The sequence below is a fragment of the Lonchura striata genome, chromosome 10 (assembly GCF_050655825.1).
Source record: "Lonchura striata isolate lonStrDom1 chromosome 10, ASM5065582v1, whole genome shotgun sequence".
Taxonomy (NCBI): Eukaryota; Metazoa; Chordata; class Aves; order Passeriformes; family Estrildidae; genus Lonchura; species Lonchura striata.
In genome coordinates this window covers 9,626,153-9,650,305 of record NC_140712.1, presented here as the reverse complement: position 1 = coordinate 9,650,305, position 24,153 = coordinate 9,626,153, and the positions used below count along the sequence as shown (strand labels likewise).

Genomic DNA, 24,153 nt, shown 5'->3' with positions numbered 1-24,153 from the left:
TGTAGCCAAAAGTTGTGGGAGCAATGTTACTCATCATTCATTCTGATACTCCACAGCTTTCTTAACATCTCATCTGCAAAGGGTTCAGATATCGCACAAGATTGAGGTAATTACCATGCTGAAAGATTTAAATCATTTTCCCACATTTTCCTTCAGACTGAGTGAGTTTTGTTGTGTTGGCATCTCCTTTCAGTCTGCAGCATAATATCATTAAGAGCACCACCTCACTGATCAAATCAGATATGATTTAAGCCAACATCTGTTGGAGCTTGGAGTGCAAATTTAGCAGTCTAACTTCTGGGGAACCATTTTAATTAATAAGTGTCATTGGTCGCTTTCAGAGGATGAAGTGGTCGGGCAGATTACAATGTTATCTTTGCTGTGCTCACTGGTGTAAGCAAATATTGTACAACAGCTGGCACAAATGTTTTACCATGAACCTTGTCCCAGACTTCTATAACTGGGACGTGCAGATGAAATGTGTTTAGGAACATGACTGTCAGATACCTTAAAGTGATAATTTACAAAGCTCTAACTATATACTGCAGAGACAAAAGTGTAATGAGAAACAGCTTTTAAACACTGCTTGTCAAAGTACAGATGTTCAGCACCAGTATCTTCTAAGAAAAGTTTCAGTCCCCAAAGGGCTGTTCTTAAAAAAAAAAAAAAAAAAAAAGACAACAAAAAGAACAGAACATTTTGTGATTCTGCTTCTTACCCTACTGCAGTATTTGGAATTGGCTGACGTTTCCAGTAAGCAGTGTGGACTAAGCAAATACAGTTTTCCTCTCCAAGGATAAACTCTCACCCAACTCATACCAAAAGGGCGGTCATGGTGAAGGGCTACACATTTTAGAGACTTTTTGCTAACACTGCCTACTGGTGACCTTACAAAAACAAAATCACCTCTGTGATAATATGCTGTTTTAAACCTGTCTTTTGCTTGATACTTCCTTTTCTCTCCCCTAAAATTTCAAGTGAGATTGTTTAATAGACTGCTGTTATTTCCTTGAAGTTTTAGGACTCTGTAACATGAAAAAATCCTAGCTCACCTTTTCACCATGTTTGATAGATTCATAAGGATTTGAGTACTTCCCTTCTATCAGTGAAACCTCTCAGTGAAAAAAAGAATCCTGACCGGTGTTCTTACAGATTGTTTACAGGAACACAATTTAATTTCTGCATGCACTAGACTACTCCCCCTTGATTGTACAAATTATTAGATTAATTTTTGTCTTTAAGGCAAAAATTACTAAAATTTATTTTTTGTCACCAAGAATATAGTAAGTTACAAAAACATTCTGAGAGAATGTTATCTTGTTGGTGCTTTGCTTTTGTAATGGGTTCTTGAAAAAGCAGCTATACTTTCTGAGGTTATGTCATCAGTTTGTGCTCCTAAGGTTAGCATTTGCAGGTGAATTACAGACTAATTAGTTTAGAAAAATATTCCATACCTCTGCTGAACTTCTGTCCAAATGTTTGCTTAAAGCTTCTTTCCAAGAGCCAACTCTGGTTCTGTGTGTAAGAGTATCCTTGGAAAAATTATACACTTCACTTGGATATAATCACTGTTGTTTGCAAGAGACTCCAGCTCGTTCAGTATAAGCTGTCTTCCTGGTGTTGGCATGAAAATTGCTTTCTTAGATGTTCAGATAAATTTCTTACAGAAAGACAAGGAGCTGATGTGATTGGTGTGCTTGATAGTTTTTCTTCTTTGAATGCTGTGGAGAGCTGAGTTCCAGTCATTTGCAGAGATCCAAATTATCGCATAATTGTTTCCTCAATCAAATAGTTCTAAGGAGGCTGTACCATTCTCATCTGTACCATGTAAGGTCTGTAGTATTCCTTTTATGAAGAAGTGACTGTGCTGGTACTTTTTATATTTAAGTACATATGTTGTGGTTTCACAGACTAGCACAGTAAGAACAACAGTAGCTTTCACTGCACAGCTGTTTCTCACTTGGAAATCATTGACTACCGTTGGATTTTTTAATATCTATTTTTTTTAAATATAAAAAGAGTCCTAAGTTCCTAGGTCAGTCTTGTACTCTTCTGATGATAAAACACAGCTCAATGAGCATGCACACAGCATAGTTTACACAATTTATAGTGCTGAGGTATTTCCGTTCTGAAAAAAGTGAAAAAACACATACCTGTTTTTATGCAGTGTAATGATGAATCATTTTTCTAATACTTTTTTCTCTTATTTGCCCATTATTCACAAAGTCTAAAATTGAGCTCTAAAAACTAATTTTAAAAAGAAAGTAGAAACAAATTCCAACCAGTTGGCTGAAAATCAAGTTCAAAGTACTTTGTGTATCACATCTTTTGGGAAGAATAATAAGCTGTCCCATTTGGCACCGTCAAGCTGCAACAGCAATAATTGTATCATATCAATCCCTCAAAGCTAAGTCAGGATACATCCCCACAACTCATGAAGCTGCAATTCCTGTTTTTGGGTTTATTCACAGTCTGTCTATTGTAACAGAACCTCCCGATTACTCAAGTTTATGAAGCTTGCAGTTCTGCATATTGCAATTCCTGAATCTCAGCCCGAGAGCCATGGTTGCCAGAGCTGTGCTCAGCAGGAGCTAGGAATACGGATAGGAAATAAGGTTCAAATAATTTGTGGTCCTCAGATTTAGGACTGGATTAAGCAAGAGTCCAAATGGAAGGAAGAACAGCAGGGAACTTCTGAGATCTTTTTCAAAGTAAAAATTATATCCTGTGCATAGGGTTTTGGAACTAACCTGCAGAATTATGTGACACTGATACCTTCTAGAATTTCATAGTAATGGTGCAATTCCTATTATATTTCACAGAAGTTCCCTGTCCCAGGAATCTTCTCCTGAAAAAATTTGGCCACAATAAGATCCTCTATTTTAGAGTACTTCATTAGCCCCTGTGCGTCAGGCACATTAAGTGTGGTCAACTAATTTCCTGCAAACACAGGAAACAGGTGCTCCACCTCAAAAATCCAGAAAGGCCAGTGGATTTCCTCTCCTCATCCAAACGAGCAGGTCTTTTAGAGAATAGATCTGCACACTTAATCAAACAAGTATAGAAGAGCAGCAATAAATGTGCTTGAGGCACTAGGAATTTATGTTTTGGGAAGTAATAGGGACCTTTCTACTACAACTTGTCTACATTTCCAGCTACTGAATTTTTTACCTGACATGTATGGACCCATAGAATTAAGGCTCTCTGCTAAAGAATCATTGATCTCTCACAAGGTGAAGTGGTTTACATGTGAATAAGTTTTTTAAATACTTACAGAGAAAATGGTGGTTGCTGGACAGCCCTTGTGGTATGATTCACATGTTAAAACCATATTCTGCAGTGACATGTAACTGGTTTTAACAGTTTTAACACTTCACACAGTGCTCTGTAAAGGCAAGCAATGAAGACATGGTGCAGCAAGCAAGGGAAGACAGAGCTGCTAAAGGGGCCATGATGTATGTGTGTATCTTTTAGTAAATTTTAAAATAGTATAGATGTTTCAGTACTACTTTGAGGTAGAAAAGTAGTAAAATAACTATTTTCTCATGAAAAAGGGAATCCAGTTGATTTCTCACTGTGAGTCCATGGTAAAATAGTCTTTTGAAAACACCTCTCTATTTTTGAGAGGTATGTTATACATCTCAAGATGCTCTTGACAAAGCTCTCTTTGAAATATGTCCATGTTCTACGTAAGATCTCAGCTTTTCAGTTATGTCTCACATCCAGAGTTGTACTCAGATAATTGGCTTGTGACTCGGATCCTCCACAATCCAGCAAATGCTCCTTTCATTGAATTCCAGCCCTGGCCATGGCCTCTCTCCTACGCCGTGACCTCACACGTCAGGCACAGCTGGTGTGGCCGACTCCCTCAGACCCTGCACTCGCTGGCCTCAAAACCAACATCGAACAGGCAGGAGGGCGGGGTGGCCACAGCAGCTGAACTGCACTTAGGCTGTGTCACACCCTGGTGTTAATGAGAGAAGTGTTGAAAACTATCTCTTATTTTCTGATTTGATATGAGAATGAGCCTGCATGGATATATGCTTAAAACATTTGCAGAGACACATAGAAAACACTTAAAAAAGCTGAAACTGGAAAGGAGCAGGTAACGTGTTCTGTTTTCCTTTTCATACAGCTGTGGTTGAAGGGACTACAAGGAGATACAAAATAAACAGGGAAGGTATTTACAAAATAGAACATGTAAATGAGACTTGAAGGAATTGAATGTTGAATTGCAAATTGTCCTTTCTAAAAAGCCTACCTGTTTTAAAAGTGGGCAGTTTAGAACATTACAACTGTTACAATAGAATCTAATTCCTCTATTGCATAGAAAAAACCTGAAGCTTTATTTAAACAGAGATGGTGATTTAACAATCTGGGCAAAAGATTTTGGTGTGTATGCAATAGTTTTATGCATACCTTGAATGGTAGCTGCTTTGTGTCAAGCAACAGATTTAGTTTTTGATTATCAGCCCGTAAAACTACTTTCCAGAGCTGCATGTTCCCTGAAGCTGGATGCTCAATATGGCCATTGGCAGATGCTGCTCATAAACTACTTCAACACCACCTTGATCTCTGGCAAACAATCCACCTAGAATGAGAATAAAATAACAGGAAATCCCACTCCCTCTCTCTTCCATACAGTTGCAATAAACTCTCAGCATCAGATTTTTCACTTAGCTTTACAGCTTTAGCTGGGCTTATAAATGCTGAAGCCCCACATTTCAGGCATGCTGTGTTACTGTGATGTTGTTGATTGAACAGTTCAAAAGTTCACAAGAAGACATTTCACAATTACAGCCAAAGACAACTTCACTAACTTCTGTTTGCTTGGCTTCTAGCAAAATGAAATCTCATCCTGTCCCCAAATCCTGGGAGCTGCTGTGCACATGAAATGTCATAACTTACCCGCAAGGTCTATTCATGCCAAAGTATGTGCACTTCAGTTGGAGGCAAATGACATTCAACGTCTTCCAGAACTCAGATAAATAAAGTCCAGGTCTCAGATTAGATGAATAATCCTTTAGTCTGTTATTTTGCATAGCAGGACAGCTTTTCATTAATTTGATAAGATTTGCTTTTACAAGCATTATCCTGTTTTTAGTAGAATAGAATAATAAAAAAGTCATTGATATGTCAACAGAGAAAAGACTGATTCATGAGGTCATATGATTCCTTCTTTGCAGCTATTCATGCAACTGCTGGGCAGAGCTCAAGGAGCCAAAATTTCCCAATTTCATAATGAATTCACCCACAGTTCACACCAGATTAATATAATAGGTCATTACCTATTTAATTGCTCTCCCACTTAAAACATTTCCATTGTCTAACCAGTGATCATGAACATTACCATGCAATTTTTTTTGAAAGCCACCACAACTAAAAATTTGTGAGGTAGACTTTCATTGAAAGCAGTCTGAACCACTGCAGAGGTCGTTCCTGTGGTCATTGTACAGACAAGGATGGTTTATGAAGTTTCAGTTTTATTTCAAACATTCTTGCAGTATGAGCATCTTCAGGTTCAAGTTTTTATCCATGGAGATATGTTTGCAAAATAATCTCGTGAAAGAAGTTATGACATTTAGAAGTCACTGCGTGCCATTTTTGGTTCCTGCCATTTGACCTATGAGTACCTATTGGTTAATTCTGCTACATCTATAATTTTTCTATGCAATGACCACACCACTGAGAATGAATGGCTTGAGAGCCTGTGAGCTCTGTTGGCACATAATCCTGGGTTTCACAAAGAGAAATTCCCAGATTGGAAGGAGAGGTGCAAGTGTCCTATAGTGTAAATATAGTATTTTTGTCCAGTGTAAAGGGTGGCCTGAAGAAGGAAGGGATGCCAAGGAGTGTCATACTCCAGAGCTTCTGATGTCTGATCTGGAATTGTTCTGGGTTTGCACAGTGGGCTGGGTAACAGACTGAGCAATTCTGAGGTAGCACAGGAAGGATACAGACAGGAGTCTATAATGGAAACCTTGTGCTTCTGTTGGTACCTTAACTGCACCTTCCCTGTAGATACATTTGGATTTGTTGTTTCCACTATCAGAAAGACATTTTTCCCTCCTGGAGAAGAAAGAATCGAGTCTGGGGAGTTTGTTTTCTTGGCTTCAGTTGTCGTCTGCATAACATTGCCATTAATCACCTTGTTTGCTCTAACATAGGGTGAGTGGTGCAGCTGAAAAGCTTGTAGCAGACAACAAATCAGCATTGCTAGTGTGCTGCAACAGGAGTAACACGAGACCTCAGGTGACTGAACAAGGCCTCAGTCCAGCATATGTATTCATCAATGGCTACATTATTTCTTTTAACTGGGCTCGTTCAGTAAAAATAGTGCTTAATTATTGCATGCATTTGGAGAGCTTTCCTATAGTCACTTATCACTTTAAAAGGTTTGAATTGGCTCATCAACAAGACAGAAAAAGAAAAAAAATCCCACATGCCTTCATCAATGTTAGTCTGTTTTAAGAGACCAGACTTCTCTGACCTATGCTGAAGCCACAATCTTTGTAAGAAAGGAATGAAGAAAGTCCCTTAAACAACAAATTTTTGGCTCAAGGCAAGAACTCTAGGCTGAAATTCCTTTGCTGGGGTGATGTAATAGGTCAGATTTGCTGATTAGCACATAGAGTTTTTGGATTTTCAGTATTCTTTTCAAGTATATTTATTTAAGTTTTAATTGACCAATGGAAAAGGAAAAAAAATTCACCATCATTTAGTTTTTTATCATTCAGTAACACCTATGTGTTTTGAGGCTCTTTTACAGATGGTTTTTTATTTTCTAATCACAATAGATGTTTAAATAATCACCCTTCTTTATTACATTCATAGAGCTGAGTATAAAAGAAATAGAAAAATACAGTAATTAAAGGTCTACTATACTAAACTTCAGAGTTCACTTCTTGGCTGAGTGTCATACTTCAGTGTGGTTTGCAAATGACAGAAAGCTAAGATACATCTTCCTCTCCCCAGAATTCATCACTTCATCTTTTCAGCATAACACAATTTAATTATCTGGCATTTAAATGCAAAGTCAAAGGGTCAGCTATTGATCTCCGTTCTTGGAACAAACCACAGGAGAGAGAAAATCAAGTGGAAGTTGCTGCTCTTTTAAATTAGTGGATTTCTGCTGTTTTACTGAGCACTGGTCTAGGATTTAATGCCTCGGTGATAAGGAGACCCAATAAGAGTTTTAGGCTTGGGAACAGAAATTACATACAGCGATTGCTGGTACTTCACTTAGATAGAATGCCCAGCATTTAGTTTGCATTATTTTAGAACATAAACTCTCTGTCACTGAGGCTGTTCCCTTTCATTTCTTAAGTGAGGCTTGTCATTGGTATTCAGTATAAGAGCTTTATTTACCTATATATTCCAGCAAGAAGGTTAAAAAATCCTGCTTTTATAATTGGATGTGGCCAAAGTCCGTGTAAACAAAGGCATTGCACTTAATGGAAGCACAATCAATAGGAGTTATTCCTGTGGGGCAGGCAGGGTGCATTCCAGTCTGCACTTACCTAGATATGGAAGTTGTCCCTGCTAGTTGGGTAAGTTTCCAGCCTCATGGGTGTCCTAATGGCTCAGATGTCTAACTTCTTGTAGATGAGAGGTCTCTGTTTTGGTCATGTGTCCAAACCTTTGAGAAAGAGTGAAACAGTGAACTTTACACTTCAGAGTTAAAACAGAATCCACAAAGAGCATTAGGTAACAATGATAAATCCATATAGGACTATAAGGAGATTAATACCTTATTTTTGAAATTGTATGCACTGTAAACACTATCTCATACAATTGTGTAAATTACCATTTTTCTGGGTGATGGATTCTCCTCTGTAGGAGATGGCTAGAGTTTTGATTGCTCACAGCATTACAAACTAACTGGTATTTCTCTACTGGTAGTGCATTTTAAGTCTTCATGCTATCAGTACAGTCACATACAGCAAATATGACAGAAAAGGGTCAAGAGAGATAATATTTATGTAGACTTTGACAAGGCCTCTTGGAAGATACAGCAGGAATGCAGTTGCTGCCACAAAGTTCTTTCTAGCCATTAAATGAAAACTACCTGCCCTGTAGATGTGGGGACCATCCTTCATACTCATAATTCTGTGAAGAGAAGGCACATGTGTGCATCTCCTCCTTACCTAACATGTCTAACCAGAACACCCACAGTATCAATGAGTATACATCTGAGAGGACCTGCACTTACTACATTTGTATATGATCGACCCTAAGTGCCCCAGAAACACCTTGCTAAGGATTTGGAGCTGTTTTGCTAAATCTCAGTGCTTTAGATACCAACAAGAAAGAACTTTGATTCTTTCCTTCTTTGTTGTGGCTCCTAGCAGTTTTGTGACGGGAAGCTGGGGAGGGGAGCAAAAGCAAACATGCCCTCATCAACTTTTACTAAATGGACTCCCATCATTTTGCTAGTAATTGCAGATGATTTGTGACCCTTGCTTAAAAGAGTGATGAGGAATCCCTAAGCCATAGGGATGTTTTAGACATTACATGTCTCTGTTCCCTCACATCCCCTTTCTCAGCCTTCACTTTTAGAGTTGCCTTTCTGCTGGCTTTTCTATTCCACTGGATTCTTCTGATGCATTAAATCAAGTCATCAGATGCAAACATTCATACCTAAGTGATGAGTGGATGACCAGGTTAATTCATTATTCAGAAAGTTATTCAGCTTCTTTGCTGAAATAGCTTTTAAGACTCCAGTTACTTCTAGAGAGGATGATTTCAAAATTTGTGTCCATATACCTAGGCTCCGTAATAAAAGGAAGGAATCTTGAATGCTAAACTCACCTTAGTGATTTTGTCTCTGGTTGTGTTTCAAGAGAAAAGCTCTGTAACATATTTAACACAGCCCCACCCACCCCACGTGTTCTGAAGTGTTCTGTAATTGACTCGGAGCTTCCTAAAGCCCTGGCCTAGTGCAGCTGAGTTTTTGCAGTTTCAAAAGAGAAAGGAACACACAAAACAGGGAGGGGTTGTATAAGGAGGAGATAGAGCATGAACTTTTCTGAAACCAGAAGTGACAAACTACACGGGAGAAAGCCAAATATTTTGCATTGCTCTGGTCTACAGATGTGAATTTCAAACTGGAAATCCTGAAAGGATTTTAATGGCTTTTTTATGATCTTCAGTGGATGGGAAAGAATTGAATTTCTCAATTGCCCAGCAGGATTACCTGTGTTTTGGAGTACTCTCTAGCAGAGAGGAACATCAGTGTGAACATAGCTAGAGAGAAGAAAACCAAGCAAAATCTACTACATATCTATGGAATTATACTGTATCAGTGCAGAGAAGATCATAAAAATAAATGCTTGGAAAATATGCTTGGTCTTTCAAGCATGAGCTTTGGGTTGGTTGTTTCTTTGTCATGACACTGCATGGCACATTAGTGCATCTTTGTGCTTTTTGAAGGGAGAACTCAAAACGGACGGTGTGTTTTGAAGGCTGCATCACTTTACTGCCAGTTTGCAAAATGACTCCAAAGGACAAAAGTAGAAGGAAGTGAAAGCAGCTCAGCTAACCCCGGAAAATGTTTCTTGTACTTGACATGCTGTAGGGAATCACCCAAGGCTTTCTGGGTCATACTGCAATGCCACAGGGCATATTCTCAGTCACATTTTCAGCACAGATCTAAAATCTACTCCAAGATTTCTCTGTGAACTGGAGGATAAACTTTCATGGTCATTATGCTTGGCTGTCTTTGGAATTCCCTTGTGCTTATAAACACAAGGAGTTTAGTGAAAGTAGAAAGCGCAAATGAAATTATTCCCTTTGAAGATCAAATCTCCAGTTAGTCACTTAATGAAAATGTCTTCATGGATAGAAAGCTGCCAAGAAATGTTAATGAAGGATATTAGAAATTTTGTATTTCTTTACTAGCAAGAACTACAGGAACTACTGTTTTTGGTGAACAGTTTTTCACTGACAAGTAGTCAGAAAATTGTTTAAACTGACATTTTTTTGTTAAAGAAAAGTTGTGTGTGTGTTTTATTAATTAATTTCAGATTAACACCCTCACTGTCTTGAGTTAAAGGAATTCAAATAGAGCTAAAGGAATTTAAATAGAGTTACAAAATCCATACTAAAAGAAGTAAAACAGTTTGGTCAACTAAAAATAAAATTAATATGGGTTTCTTTGTTTGCAAAATTCTGCAATTCAATGGGTTTTTAAAATTTTTCAAATGAGCAGGAAAAAAGTTATCTGCATAATTCTAGCCTTTATTTCCCTTTTCTATTCAAAACCTTAGCAAAGGATATAGCAATATTTTTTTTTTTATTAGATTTGTGGCCATTTCATTTTAAAGCAAATTTGCTGTAAGATTTATTTTCCATATCCTGAAATACAACTTCTAACTACTTGCACTTTGTGTGAAATGGTCTGGAACTAGGTTTCAGCTGGGAGTGGAACATAGAACTTAATTTAGTGTACACACAGTGGTGTGCAGCAGAGATGAAGCAAGAACTAAACAGAAGTCAATCAGGAGTTAAAATGGCAGGCAGAAAATGACTTGGTAAAGCTAGCAGCTTCAAATTTCAGATTCTTGATTCACTGTGCAAAAATACAGGATAAAAAACATGGATATTTTAAATATGCTGAGCTATAGATACTTGGAGCAGTTTAGCTTGGGCACCCCTGTTTGAAAAGAGATTCAGTAAATATGATGGAATGCATATTTTAGACAACAGAAAGATTATGTGATGGAGGATCCTGGGAAAAATAACTATGGAATAGGTTTGAATGATTCAGCTTTGACAAAAAAGAAACAAATGTGGCTGATAAAAATACAGTTAAGTAGTTTAAATTATTATAAACGGTGTTTTTAAGACATTATTGAACAAATTTGAAATAAAAGCTGAGATACAACTGACAGAATGGAATCTGCTTTAAAAAAAATATTGTTTCCATTTTGGTGAAAGTGAGTGTTAATTTTTTTAAGAGGACCAGATATCTGGATGGAACACACCAAATGAGCTATTTTGGTTCTCAGACAGACCTGCCTATGGTTAAGGCTAGAGTAGGAATTTTTCACTACTTACATTTCTCTGGCATTGTAGCTGTTACCATTATAGTATCTGACCGTGTGTGCTCGTCATTTGCTATTTGAGTTGTTCTAGTTACTGTGGCTGTAACAGATAAATCACAGGGTGTAATCTGTGCTCCCAGATGGAGTAATACAAACACAGCAAATGGTAACACACACAGACTTCAAATATAAACTTGCCACTTGGAAATTCGCCTTTCAAGAAACATTCATGTCTAAATAACTCAACGAAAATGTTGAAATACAGAAAATAAACCAAGGATTTCAATCATGGATGTTATGGTAGCTGTTGCACTCCTACTCAGTGGTAGTTTCCTATGCACACAGGAAATGTAAGAGCCAATAATTTATAAATTTATTGACTGTATTTGTTAAGGTCAAAATAAAGACGTGCACACTTTAAAGTGAATGAACTTTGTAGATGCCTGGGTTTGTGCCTGCTGGAATTCTGAGAACTCCAGTTCCTAAAAAAAGGTCACATGACAGATAATGGAATTAGCAGGACTTTGCATGCTTCTGTCTGCAGGTCCTAATGCAACTTGGCTGCTGTTGCTGTGTGTCCTAGGGGCATGGGGACAGTTATGTGCCAGTGTCCAGTGACATGGAAACTCTGGAGCTTTTCTTGGATTTGGCCATTCACATCACACTCCCACACTGGGTTTCCGGTGTCTAGGGACAGTCTAATTCACCCTATAACTTTTCACTGAGAACATTACTAAAACATCCTCATTTCCCTGGAACTAGTGAAGCTTAATATTGCTGAATTTGCTACCTCTGTTAGATGTGTGTAAAGGTGGCTGAGATACTCAAAAGCTGTTGGGCAGACACAAACAGCAGATGTAAAAAACCCGATTGCATTTGGCTTATTTGGTTATGAAATATCACCCCTAAAATCATTAACTTAAAACTAAGAGGTTTCACTGTATAGGAATTTGAAATTCTGAGGCTTTGGAAACTTTTGATCCCTTTTTAAATACTTCCCATTCCCCTAACATTAAAGCCTTATTCTCTCTTGCACTGAGATTATGGCTTTGTTATTTGACCATGCAAAAGGACTTTTTTATAAACAAGAGAATATCAGAAATTAAAACAGGCATAAATACATATCAGTACTACTGAAGGATGACCTTTTCCTTGTCTTTTGGGGTTTCTTTTTGGTTTTTTTGTTTTTGTTTTTTTTTTTTTTTTCAAGTCTCAAGGAACATAGTCTGCTTGGCTGAAAGTTTTTCCCAAGATAGCATTTCCTCTACTGGAGGAAGGCCTCTTCAGTCACATCTCTATTTAACTGTCTGCCCCTCATCCTCCCCACCCTGCCTGCTGATCTCTCTTTCCAAATATACTCTTAATTACGTATATGAAAATGTAGAAATATAAGAATAGCATCCAGCGGCATGTTCAGGCTTCTAGGCTGTTTTTATAACAACATTAAACCCTGTTCTGGGAAGCAGCAGAACAGATTAAAGATCACAGAAAATTGTTTCTGGTTTACTGTTTCTGGTTTTGCAGACACTCATGGAATTCCCAGGATAGAAATTTCTTTGTTACTACATGGCCTTGACATGTGCTTGAAGATGCTAACATAATGTGCAGAGCTATTACATGAGTTGAATTGAAAAAAAATAGCCCCCAGTATGTGGTTTGACTTGATAATACTCTAATCTGTAGGGCAGTGGATAGGAAACTTCAAATTCTTCACATACAATTGCCTAATCTTTGCATTTGAAGTTGGAAAATGGTTAGGTTCACAATTGTCTCAACCTGTTTGGGCATTTCAGTCATTAGTAAGTTATTTTCAAATTATGCTTAGGCCTATACAGTACTTGCTATCTTCTTTTAACTGATATTCAGATGCTGGATATCAGACAGATGAATTGGTGAAGCAGGAAGGAGATTACTCCAGGGTCTGTACAGGAGGCTCACTATATAGGAAAAGAGTCCTTTAAACTATATGTGCACTAAAGGACTGTAACAAATCAAGCTCAGTAGACATCAGATCTGATGCCACCATCTCTTTAGTTTTTATTTCCCATAACTACATACAGTTGCCTCACTATATAATGATTAAAAAATACAGAATAATACAAAGGACCTTTATGTAATATCATAAGAACAGGCTGGTTCTAGTTACTTCCAAACCCTTTCCAGTAAGAGAGGGTAGAGGTGCATTTTTTTCATGCTGTTTCTATAGCCCAGGCAACTCTGGTTTCCTTTGGCAGGCTGCACTGCCAGACAATGAGCAGCAAGGCCTGTGCCCCGACAGGAATTAAGAACTCTGTGCACCTGCACAGCTCACGTACTTTCACTTGGTGAGCACTGCAACTTAATGTGGCTTTACATTACCTGCATTTTTTTCTTACTGGGTGAAGTTCAGGAAATAGTCAAAAATGTTCTTGTTTGTGTAACTTTCAGTTGAGATCAGCTGAATCTAATTCTCCAATGTGATGTTTTTCCTTCAGTTTTTGTAATTTAAACACAAGTTAGTTAGATGTCATGTGCCCTGGCAAAGGAGCTAGATAGGTTACTATTTAGTAGGATTTGGAACATGGATATCAAAAGCTATTTAAAATAAAAAAAAAAAAATTACAGTATTCCTTATCTTTTGACAGCATCTTTTGCCTGCCTCTCCAAGGATAAAGACAGCAGAGTTGCATTTTTATTAATTTATTTTCTAGCATCTTTATCTCTTAGGGCTCTGGGAGGGCTCTGGGAGACCTGTTAGTAAGGCTCATAATGCACAAAGATACTGCTGCTGCCAAGGCACAGCACTGACTCTCAGTATACATATTCACATGCTTAATGTGTTTCCTGCCATATCTAAGGTACTTGAAAACACTTCTAAATTATCTATAAGATCAAATTCTTCACTCAGTGTATAAAGGTAAAATTCTGGCTTCAACCTTGCCTGAAATGGAGCTGCAAGAATCCTTATTGTGTTGTGCTACAGCTATTTCAATGGTGAAAGCTCCCTGTTGAGTACAACATGTCCATGGGTTATTGCTTATGCAAGAACGTTGTACTGTGGCTGCATGTTCCCTAATGAGATTAGGCAATCAGTTCATATAATCTCTCATTCTGTTGATTGCTTTACTGCTGGTAAAAGGACATTTATATAACTTACCTGCACAGAAAACCACATCCCTTCTGCTTGAGAGATGAGAATGATGACAGACTGTGAATTTCCATGTGTGGTTTTGGAGCAGCAGCTGGGTCTTGCCTTAATTAATACCCCCCAGCAACTTTGTTCCAGACTGTGTACTAATTTTTTATGAACAATAATAATGACTCTTATATCTTCACACAAGGCACCCAGCATTTCCTCACAATACAATTTTTCTTTGAAGAGGAATTGCTAAACCTCAACAAAGCTGGGAAGTACTCTAGAGAACTGTTACCACTACTAGAGTGATGCCAGCTGTCAGTGGAAAATCACTTGGCCTAGAAACTTAAAACCAAGTATCAAGAAGATATAAAATCAAGACTAGAGAGGACTGAGGGGGAAAATATTCCCTAGGAAGGAGAAGTACAGGAATGCTAGAAATATAGTGGAAGAAATACCACACTTTTTGGCTCAGCACCCAAATCCTCACCGCCATTGACATCAAATCAGACAGATGAGTGGGAACCTGAATGTTCTCATCCAGACCTGATGTGCAGTGAGGAGAAGGGGAGATAAGCTGTGCAATACCTTCATCATCTACTAGTGCTGGTTACCACTGAACTTACACAATCCTGCTTCAGAACCACCTCTCTCCTTAGGAATTGGAATGTTGTGCCTACTGCTGGCTCCCAAATGCTAGAATCATGGACAGGAGCAGCTGGTGCCATTAAACTGATTGGAACAGAAGGTACCATTTTTCTTCATGGTGATGTCAACAGCAGATGCAAAACATTGCATGAAAACTTTTGCCTTGTCTGAAAGTGCTCATTTCATGGGACAGTTCTTCAAGTGAACATTTGCTGATACCATTTGTAATGAAAACGGAGACATTAACTCAAGCAATAGAAACCTCCAAAGACCATTGTCTTAGCAAAAACTGATGCCATAGCTCAGGGATGAGGAACTCTGATTCTGCAGGCCATATCTACCCCAAGACCATGCCTCACTGCCCTTCTTCCCAAGGGTTCTAAAGTCCTCTTGATGTATAGCTGTACTATGACCAAAATATAGGGACAAGACCAGTGAATGTGGTCACACAAAAGGGCTGGCACACCCTGACATGTCCCATCACAGGCAAGAATATATCTAACACAACTGGATATGTGACAAACAGCCAAAATACATTTGCTTCCTGTTTCTAGCAGCAGGTGGAGAGTTTAGTCCCTGACAGTTTGCAGACACAATAAGCCTAAGGAGGGCACTGAATGGATTTGCATGGGTTATTTTATGCAACAAGACTATATCCTTTAAATCCAGTTTGTTGTGGTTTTATTAAAATTCATTTGTGTAACCCTGAATTTTTTAGGCTCTATGTCAGGGGAAGCCACAGTTCTGTTCATCTTTGGTGCCTTATGCAGTCCTTGGGCAGGGTGGTCACAGTTCTCCATAGGAGAATATCTGTGTGTACTGCGCAGATGCAACCACTGCATTATGCATTGTGGTTGTAGGTGTAATGAAATCCACCAAATGTGCCCAAGAACAGTTGGTTTTAGCGAGCCTTGGTCTTTCTTCTAAATAATCAAGGAAATATCAGGGACACTCGCTTTCTCCAGATTCTTGAGCAAAATCCTATTTTAAAAAGACTTGCTTGTCTGTTCATTGAGACACTCTTGACTGGAGGCCTCATGAACAGAGTGAAAAGGAACCTATTAAACTATTTTTCTGAGGAGAAGTCTCCTTAGCAGATTCTGGAGATAAATGTTATTGCCAAATCTGTGAATTTTGAGCAGATTATTGGCTGCTTAGATTAAAGATTTTTCTGGGGTCAATCTTTATCTCAGACAATTTTAATTAAGGAGTATTGAATTTCTCCAGGAGGCAAATTTCTTTATTTCCTATTCAGTGTACTGTGGAGAGACTTTTTATTTCTTATTTTGGCCCAGAATTTATGTAGCTCTCTGGGCCTCTTGAACAGGCTATTCAGAATTAGAAACATTAGGATTAGTGCAAGTAGGAAGTTACTAAAATTACAGCTACCAAAAATGCTAAGTCTATATATTTAGGTATTCACAAAAGAATAAGATATTCTCAATTAATAACAATTAAAGAATGTGTGATGCTCACTCAGTGACAATAAGAACCAAACCAATAAGCAGAAGTAGACAGCAAATTTCAGGATTCAACGTGGAAGTAGATAATATGAGGTGCCCAAACTATGCAGCATATCAGTGATGAAGCTGGAAATAGATTCCAGATACCCATCTACCCAACAACAATGCTAGTTCTGTCTGCAGCCTCTCCAGAGCTTCCTAGGCTGCACATCTACCACAGTGCACGGCCCTAAAGCAGCACCAGGCCTCTGCCACGGCTGAGATCTGTTCAGAACTGCACCAGGTCACCAGATTGCTCCTGCTGTGAGCTCACTGCTCATTGCTCCAAGCTTAAGTGGCACAGCTCATGAGGTTTGTGTTAGCTATTCAAAAAACCTGGTACTTTGAAGGAGACACCTGTCCCCGCTGGAATTCAGCACTCCCTGCCTCACTTCTGAGTGAGACCTAAGGCAGTGAACAAGGGAAACTGCAGTGCTTTGTAACAAATGCAGAAAACACAGGCATAGCCGTGGAGAATACAAGGGGAGAGCCTCACATCCAGAGCCTCAGAATTGCCATTTTGCAGTTTTACCATAACTTTTTAAATAGCTGAAGAAGAAAACTTCATCATTCCTTGGTCAGACACATAGGGACAGCCTGGAGGAATAAGTGAATACACTATAAAGCTCAGCACAGATATTATTAAGTCATAAAGTTCAACAGACCACAAGAGATAGGAGATAGCCATGAAAGGATCAGGAGCCCAGCATCCCTGAAGACTCAGTTATTAAATAAGGTGTATGACGACTTTGACAGCATTTTTTAATGTATTGGAATACCACAGCAGCCTACTCTGGCAGAGGATAAAACCTCCATCCACTCAGTGCCAAGGGGCATTCACCCTGCTTCCAACCTATTTATTTTATACCCTGCATACAAAAAATAGCCCATGGGAGACGGTGCTCTCCGTTCTAACCGTGCCGTGTTTGCTCCCTGCAGGTGAGCGGCCTTTTGAATGCAACTGGCAGGGCTGCAACAAGAAGTTTGCTCGCTCGGATGAGCTGGCCCGGCACTACCGCACTCACACCGGAGAGAAGAAGTTCAGCTGCCCGCTGTGTGAGAAGCGCTTCATGCGCAGCGACCACCTGACGAAGCACGCCCGGCGCCACGCCAACTTCCACCCCAGCATGCTCAAGAGGCGCGGCGGCGGCGGCTCCAGGACAGGCTCGCTCAGCGACTACAGCCGCTCGGACGCCTCCAGCCCCACCATCAGCCCCGCCAGCTCCCCTTAGACTACCTGCACTGGATGTCAGCACTTTGCCTCTAATGCCTAACGTGGAGTTTTCTTTGTGTTGCACACATTTAAAAAACTCTGTTGCTTCCCCTCCTTCAGTTCCCACCCTCTCTTTTTAAAAAATCAGTAAATAGCTGCCTCCCACTGCAATTTTTAGTTAGATTTTCTTTATCCAACCACACAAGTGGCTATTCTAACCTCATGGACAGACAAACCTGTTACACTTAGTAACTCCTGCTGTCTCAATATTTCATATATTTTGCAACCATTTATGGATCCTCTTCATTATTCTTTATAAGAAAATGAAAAAAATCTAAAAAAAAAAAGGAAAAAAATCTGCTTAATTCACCTCAGGTGTTGAAGTAGTTTGTAAAACCGGATTGCACAACATAAGCATACATACACTTAAAAATCAACTGTGTTGGATTTGTGTCCCCCTTCTCCTTTCTCAGGGATGGATATTTATGTTACACAATAATTACAATGAAGACACACCCTAACCACGGCCTTACTCTGTAAATATAATTGCACTCAGAAGCTTTTTGTTAGGTTCTTTCACACACTGGGGAAAAAGTAAAAAACAAGCAAACAATACAGAAACCAGCCCAATACTGGAATGTAGTACTGGACTCTTCCATTGCTCATTTTCCTGATTATACACCTGTGTTGGGGAGTCTCCAAACAGGAGTTTTGTCTTTCTTCAAGCTGCCCTCTGCCTATGGTAGCAAGCTGTCTTCTCACTTCCTGCTGAAGATGCTCCAAAACCAACTTCTAATTGCAAAAATCTCTGTGAGGTTGATAAACTTGTTTGTTGGTTTGTTTCACACTAGATAAAATTCAGAGAAAAATTTTTCAACAAAATGCCTTAAATGAGTAACCTAAATCACAAAGAAACGAATTTACACTGGGTAACGTTTTATGGCAAGGTGGCCTGGAATCTCGGAGGCATTCTGTTGTCACTCTCTCCAAGCTGTTAAGCTGTCTGCACTGCCTGTTCAGTATGGGACCAACAGAATTTTAAAATCAAACCACACTGACTTGAACAATTTCCTTTGTTTCTTCTTCCTTTGTGTTGTTTTTTTTTTTAAATTAACTACAGAAATAGCATTACTGAACCAATGCCCATCAAAACTGTTATCAAGGTACTTACCTGCTGTACGGCTGTATCTTAGAAAGAAAAATTGGCCAAGACATAGTTTCTGTATTCTGTTGCATCAAAACTGTGGTCATTGATAAAAGGAAGTGAAAGTCATAAGGTATCTTCTGACTGGAATAATAAAATATGCATTCTTAAGTTTAAAATAAAATTACATTATAGCTCAGCACTACTTCAAGTTTCTCAAAAATACACATACCAGCATAAAGCAAGGTGCTCTTATTTCTGAATAACTGCTTAATAACAGAAAGGGAATATTGGCTAGTTTTCAATAACTTTCAAATATTTAACACTAGATAGAGCACAAGGATTTTTATGTTTTATATGGTAGAAAATATAGTAACAGACCAGAAGCATAGTGATGTACTGAAAACCTCACTGGCAGCAAATACACATTCCTTGGTTTGTCTGGGTCTGATGGTGCATATTATCAATTCAGGTCCTTTTGATTCTGGAATTTTGGGATGTTTGCTGTTTTTACTGTAAGGTATAAATGCAGTTAAGTGTAGCATGGTGAAAAGAAAGTCTCTATGCCAAACCTGTCATTTGATATTAAGTGAATGCCTCCAGATTCCCAATGAACCTGTATCTTACTTGCTGCTTTGCATTGATCCAGTTTTGCAAGGTTTTATTGTACTGTATGTTGACTGTGAGAAGCTAATATAGATTTCCAAGTAGTTCCATAGGTACTTCCATAATATACATTATTCCTAATACTACACCTTCGATTAGTTGTACAGGTAAATACTCTAAGTATTTATCAATACAAATACAACTACAAATCTAAACAAGTGCAGATGTTTCAGTATTTTTTTGTGTTCATTTGCTTCAGATTTCACTTTTGTTAATTTTCCTCTTTGAATGGGAAGTTGTGAGAGGCACAATTCTACTGTTTCATTTCACAGAAAATGAAAGAACATAGTAAGGGTTTTTTGCAAAATGACAAAGAGTTATAATGTGATGAGTTGCCTAAGCTCTGGAGTTGGGGGAAAACCAGATCTGTTGGCCTCAACAGACTTCCTATTTACTTTTTTTTTTTTTTAATCTCATGTACTGAATGCACAATTTTAACAACTTGATAGAATTCTGGTAACAGGAATTCACATTCCAATAATTTCTGTCACTCCTAGAAGTGCTCTTGTGCTGTAGTTAGTAGAGAGGCATTTCAGATGTCTAGCTCAAGGAATTCTACAGGTCAGCTGTGTCTTGTGCACATACTTCAAAACAAGTCAAACACATTTCATTATCATTATACCTTAAGAGAGGCATATGGAGGAGGAGGGGAACAAGCAAAATCAAAAGGAGCACTTAGTACTGGCAAACATTATAGGCTTCATGTTCCAAATTCATTTTGCTGTAAAATCACCTGTTCCAACAAGAGCATCATTTAATCTTTCAGGAAAGGAGGAACCACTCCGGTTCGTTTATATAGGACTTAATAATTCAGCATGAATCAATTTATGCATTAGAAACAAGTAGTTTACTAGCCTGGAGAAGGAATATTTGCACCAAGTTTTATTAGTGCTGAGATTATAGGACATGAAGGTTTTGGGACAACCTATTCTGAGGGACACAGACCTATGCAATCTTTAACTCAAACAGTTAACTAATATTTTACTCATATCCTTCATAGATTTTACTAATAATTTTTCAAGTTTAAGCAGGAGAAAATAAATTGGTTCAAAGGAAAATTTTCAGTTAAGTCAGTTCCATTTAACAAGAACACCATGGGGCTGTATGCAGCCAACATAACGAGACTTTCAGGAAATACTCTGAAATTGGTCATTAAAACTTTTTTGTTTTTATGTCTTAGCTGTAAATACCTCAGCGTGTATTAGGCTGACAGTCAAGCTACTGTGTTTTAAAATCCCAGCTAGAGTTTCAAATACATCCATTAAAAGTTTAATACTTTATAGTTTTAGCAAAAAAATTATAAATTCCAAACCACTAGTATTTTCCAAAATTGAATGTAAATAAAAACTTCTCTTAATATTTTCATATGAGAAAAGAGTGGGGTTTTCTAGCATCTGCTGGAAATGTCTAATGATCAGCAAGGTCATTGGACTCCATTCTCATGATGGTTCTTCCTGAGTTTTCCCGATATGAGAAGTCAGAATAGCTCAAATTATGTTTTGAAATCTGTTTGCTGATCCAAACTAACCTCAGATTTTTACCCTTCTGTTGTTCCACCCAGCAGTGTAATCTTAAACAGTCTCTTGGCACAGCAAGAAACATGTCACACTCAGGAAATACTGCTCTGGCAAGGTGCAGGTTTCTCCATCTGGAGGACTGTGCATCTCTCCTGCCTCCTCCTTTCCCCATGCAATCTGTTGAGGTGTTCTCACAAAATGCAACATTGCCATGATTTTTTTTTTTTTTTTCATTCCAGATGATAGCAACAGCTTTATTATTATTAAGAAAGCCCTGTAAAGTTTTTCTCCAGCCATGTATCTAACTTCTCCAAGTATTAAGCTGAACTGCTTTCTATAGGAAATAGTTGCAAGTGAAAATCATCACCTCACTACCAGGTGAAACAAAAGATGCTCTTAAAAACTCATTCACCCCTCCCATTAACCTCTCCCTGCGCAAAGGCCTAATGCCAACATGAATTCAGTTTTCATCCTGCTTCTTAGAAAGCAGTCCTGGTAAATTCCTGGCAGCTAGATTTTGTGAGAATTTTTTGTATCTACAAATTAGTTGTTCCTTGCTTTTATACTACATGCCTAGTATCTGTTTACATAGCTGCAAAGGTATATATTTATGACAAGTCATCAGAAGCCTCTGTTCGATGGTAACGCCTAATTCCTGTCTGTATCCTACCCTCTTTACTGCATTAACCCTTGCAAGAAGTTGTAGCTGTGAGAGCCTCTGCACACCTTTAAACCTCATTACCCTCTGCCCAGACGTTCAGCACTCTCCTTGTCTCATACAGCCAGGCATTAAAGGCTGTGTGAGGAGCAGACCTGTTTCACAACTGCTCGTCTCCAGTGTTTTTTCATGACTTACAGAATTTGTACTTTGTGAAGTGCAGTGTTGTTTTTGCCTTTTCATTGCTGTTGGATTTACTAATTTCATCAGCTCATGCATACAAATTAATTTTCAGGTGCTCTTTTACTCCATCACACCATCTGTTTGTGCATTGGGTGCTAACATCCTAGTCTATGTCAGTGAATGGTATGATGAACATCTTTATTTGTAACTCTCGGGGATAAGAGCTATAGCCTTAGGCAGAAGAAAATACCCAAATTATTCTTGTTTATCCCATAAGTCAGAATATAGAATGCAAAAGCCCATCCACTGGTATAGGTTTTTATAAATATATATATTTATATATATGGATTTATATAAGCATATGCACATATATATATAAAAATAGATATATATGTGTATATTGTATAGTGTATGTGTGTATACATAAATACACAGCAGTGTGTCTATATTACACACTGACTAATGAAGGGATGTCTACAGAGCAAAAATAGGTATCCATTTAATTATAACTAGTGATGGGCCTGAACCAAATTCCTAGATCCAAATGCCATTGCATTTGGACTTTTTGAACCTGTTGGAGATTTCGTGGTTGAGTTTCATCTCTGGTTGCAGGTGCATTTACTTGTGCATATTGTGCACAGGGGGGACACGTGTGTGCATGTGCTTCTCCAGCAGCACACGCCTGCGTGGGGACGGGGGCGCGTGTGCGGGAGCTGCGCGTGTTCCCAGCTGAACTTCCAGCTGTGGGGAGCTGTAAAGCTGCCGCTGTCAGCCTCGCTTGGACAGCTCTGCCAGCAGCACGTGAAAGCTTCCGTGGCTCACTCTTCAACTCTTGAAATCACTACATTGAAGTATTACAGTTGTACAGTTATATGTTCATCTATTCTTGCTCTGCTGTAACTTTTTATGTATTTTGTATTGCATAGATTATATATTGTGATAATGTCCTATGCAACTATAAAAGGAAAAAGTGAAAAAAGGAAGAAAATTAAGAACTGTAAAATATTGTCTTAACTTGTATGCATGGTTAGTGAGGTTTACATTTTCCAAAATAAAACTTATAACTATGAAATATTGGTTTTCTCTTAATTTTCTTCTCTAATTATCACCTAAAAAACATCAATTGTTAATATTTCTGCTGTTAATTTGAGACTTGATATCTTGTTTGGTGTTTTTATTTAAATTTCACCCAGTGTTATTGTTAAAAATGGGATTTCCTTTAACTTTTGAGAGAAAGTTTTGGTGATATTTGTTTTGTATTCTGTGCTTTAACTGGTATTTTGTACTTGCATAGTGAAATTCCTTTCTCAAAAGTGGTATATATTGTGTTTTTTCACAAGATGGTTATGGGATTAATATGTGTGACCTAAAGTTCAGAGAGTCAGCTGTCCTTTCTTTTAAAGCCCAGCTCTTTGCAAATTTCTATTATCTCTGCAAGTGGCAATGCCATGTCAAAACAGTAACAATGTAACCTCACAGTATCCTGAAATGTTCCTTCCTAATTTTAAAGATAAGAAAATTGAAACACAAATTTGAGCCACTTGCTCAAAAACAAGGTGTTGGCAGATGTGAAGAAATGAATCTGAAGTTTCTTGAGAATACACAACACTTCCAGATACTGTTTGTTACAACAGGACCTGAACAGTGGCATTCCTGAAGTCTTCCTACAATGAAAGATCCACCTCATGTTTGATAACAGAAGAGCAGTCAGAGATTGTTTCCTGAACTTGCTAGAAGGATGAAAAGGGAAACAATTCCCTCCAAAGGACTATGCCTGGACAGTTTAAGTCTGGAGCTGCTGCCTTGGTACTGTAATGTAATGGGCCTCCCTGCCCAGGCACCCACTCTGAAATGTGCATTAACACATTCCGTCCTGCTTCTCTGCTGTTCCTAAATGCAAGGAGTGTGCATCTCTCCTGCCTCCTTTTTCTGTCTTGCAAGGGTTTCTGTCTTGCCTGTGACTCAGCGTTTGCCATGAAATGTTCATAGACTTGGCAGGCATCCAGCATTTCAGAAGAGAAGCAAGAATAATGCTAGAATTAGGGTGGGATTTCCCTATTTCTATTTACCTGCATATCATTTCTGCCTTCAAAGTAATCCACCTCAAGATTCATTGCATTGGTTTTTCAAGGAACCACACCCATGGCATGCTTTGGTAGTTGACTGCAAGAGATTAAAGAGACATTAATATAAATACGCTGTCAATAGAAAGAGATAGAAACGTGAGAGAAGAAGACTGAAATAAAAACGAGGTGAGGACAATGAGACAAGTGTAGCAGCTGACTTGAAAGGCTTGTACAGCACCAGGATACACGTGGGGCTTCCTACAGAACTTCAGAGCAAACAAGCAAGGCAGCACCTTCCGAGACGAGCAGAAACTGCAGCATGTTTTCCAATAGCAGCAGAGAAGGGAGCTGAGCACATGCTGAAGCAGGCAAGCACATGTGTTTAGGCAGCTACAC

At 38.5% G+C, this 24,153-nt stretch overlaps 1 protein-coding gene across 1 annotated transcript in view; it reads left to right on the top strand.

The window, feature by feature from the left end:
• The window catches only part of KLF13 (KLF transcription factor 13), a 33,283-nt gene extending 10,520 nt beyond the window's left edge, over nt 1-22,763 (top strand). The window contains exon 2 of the mRNA XM_021554263.4: nt 17,250-22,763. Within this exon, the coding sequence (XP_021409938.1) occupies nt 17,250-17,542 (293 nt within the window). The 3' untranslated portion in view covers nt 17,543-22,763. The remainder of the gene's footprint in view (nt 1-17,249) is intronic.
• The last annotated feature ends 1,390 nt before the right edge of the window (nt 22,764-24,153 follow it).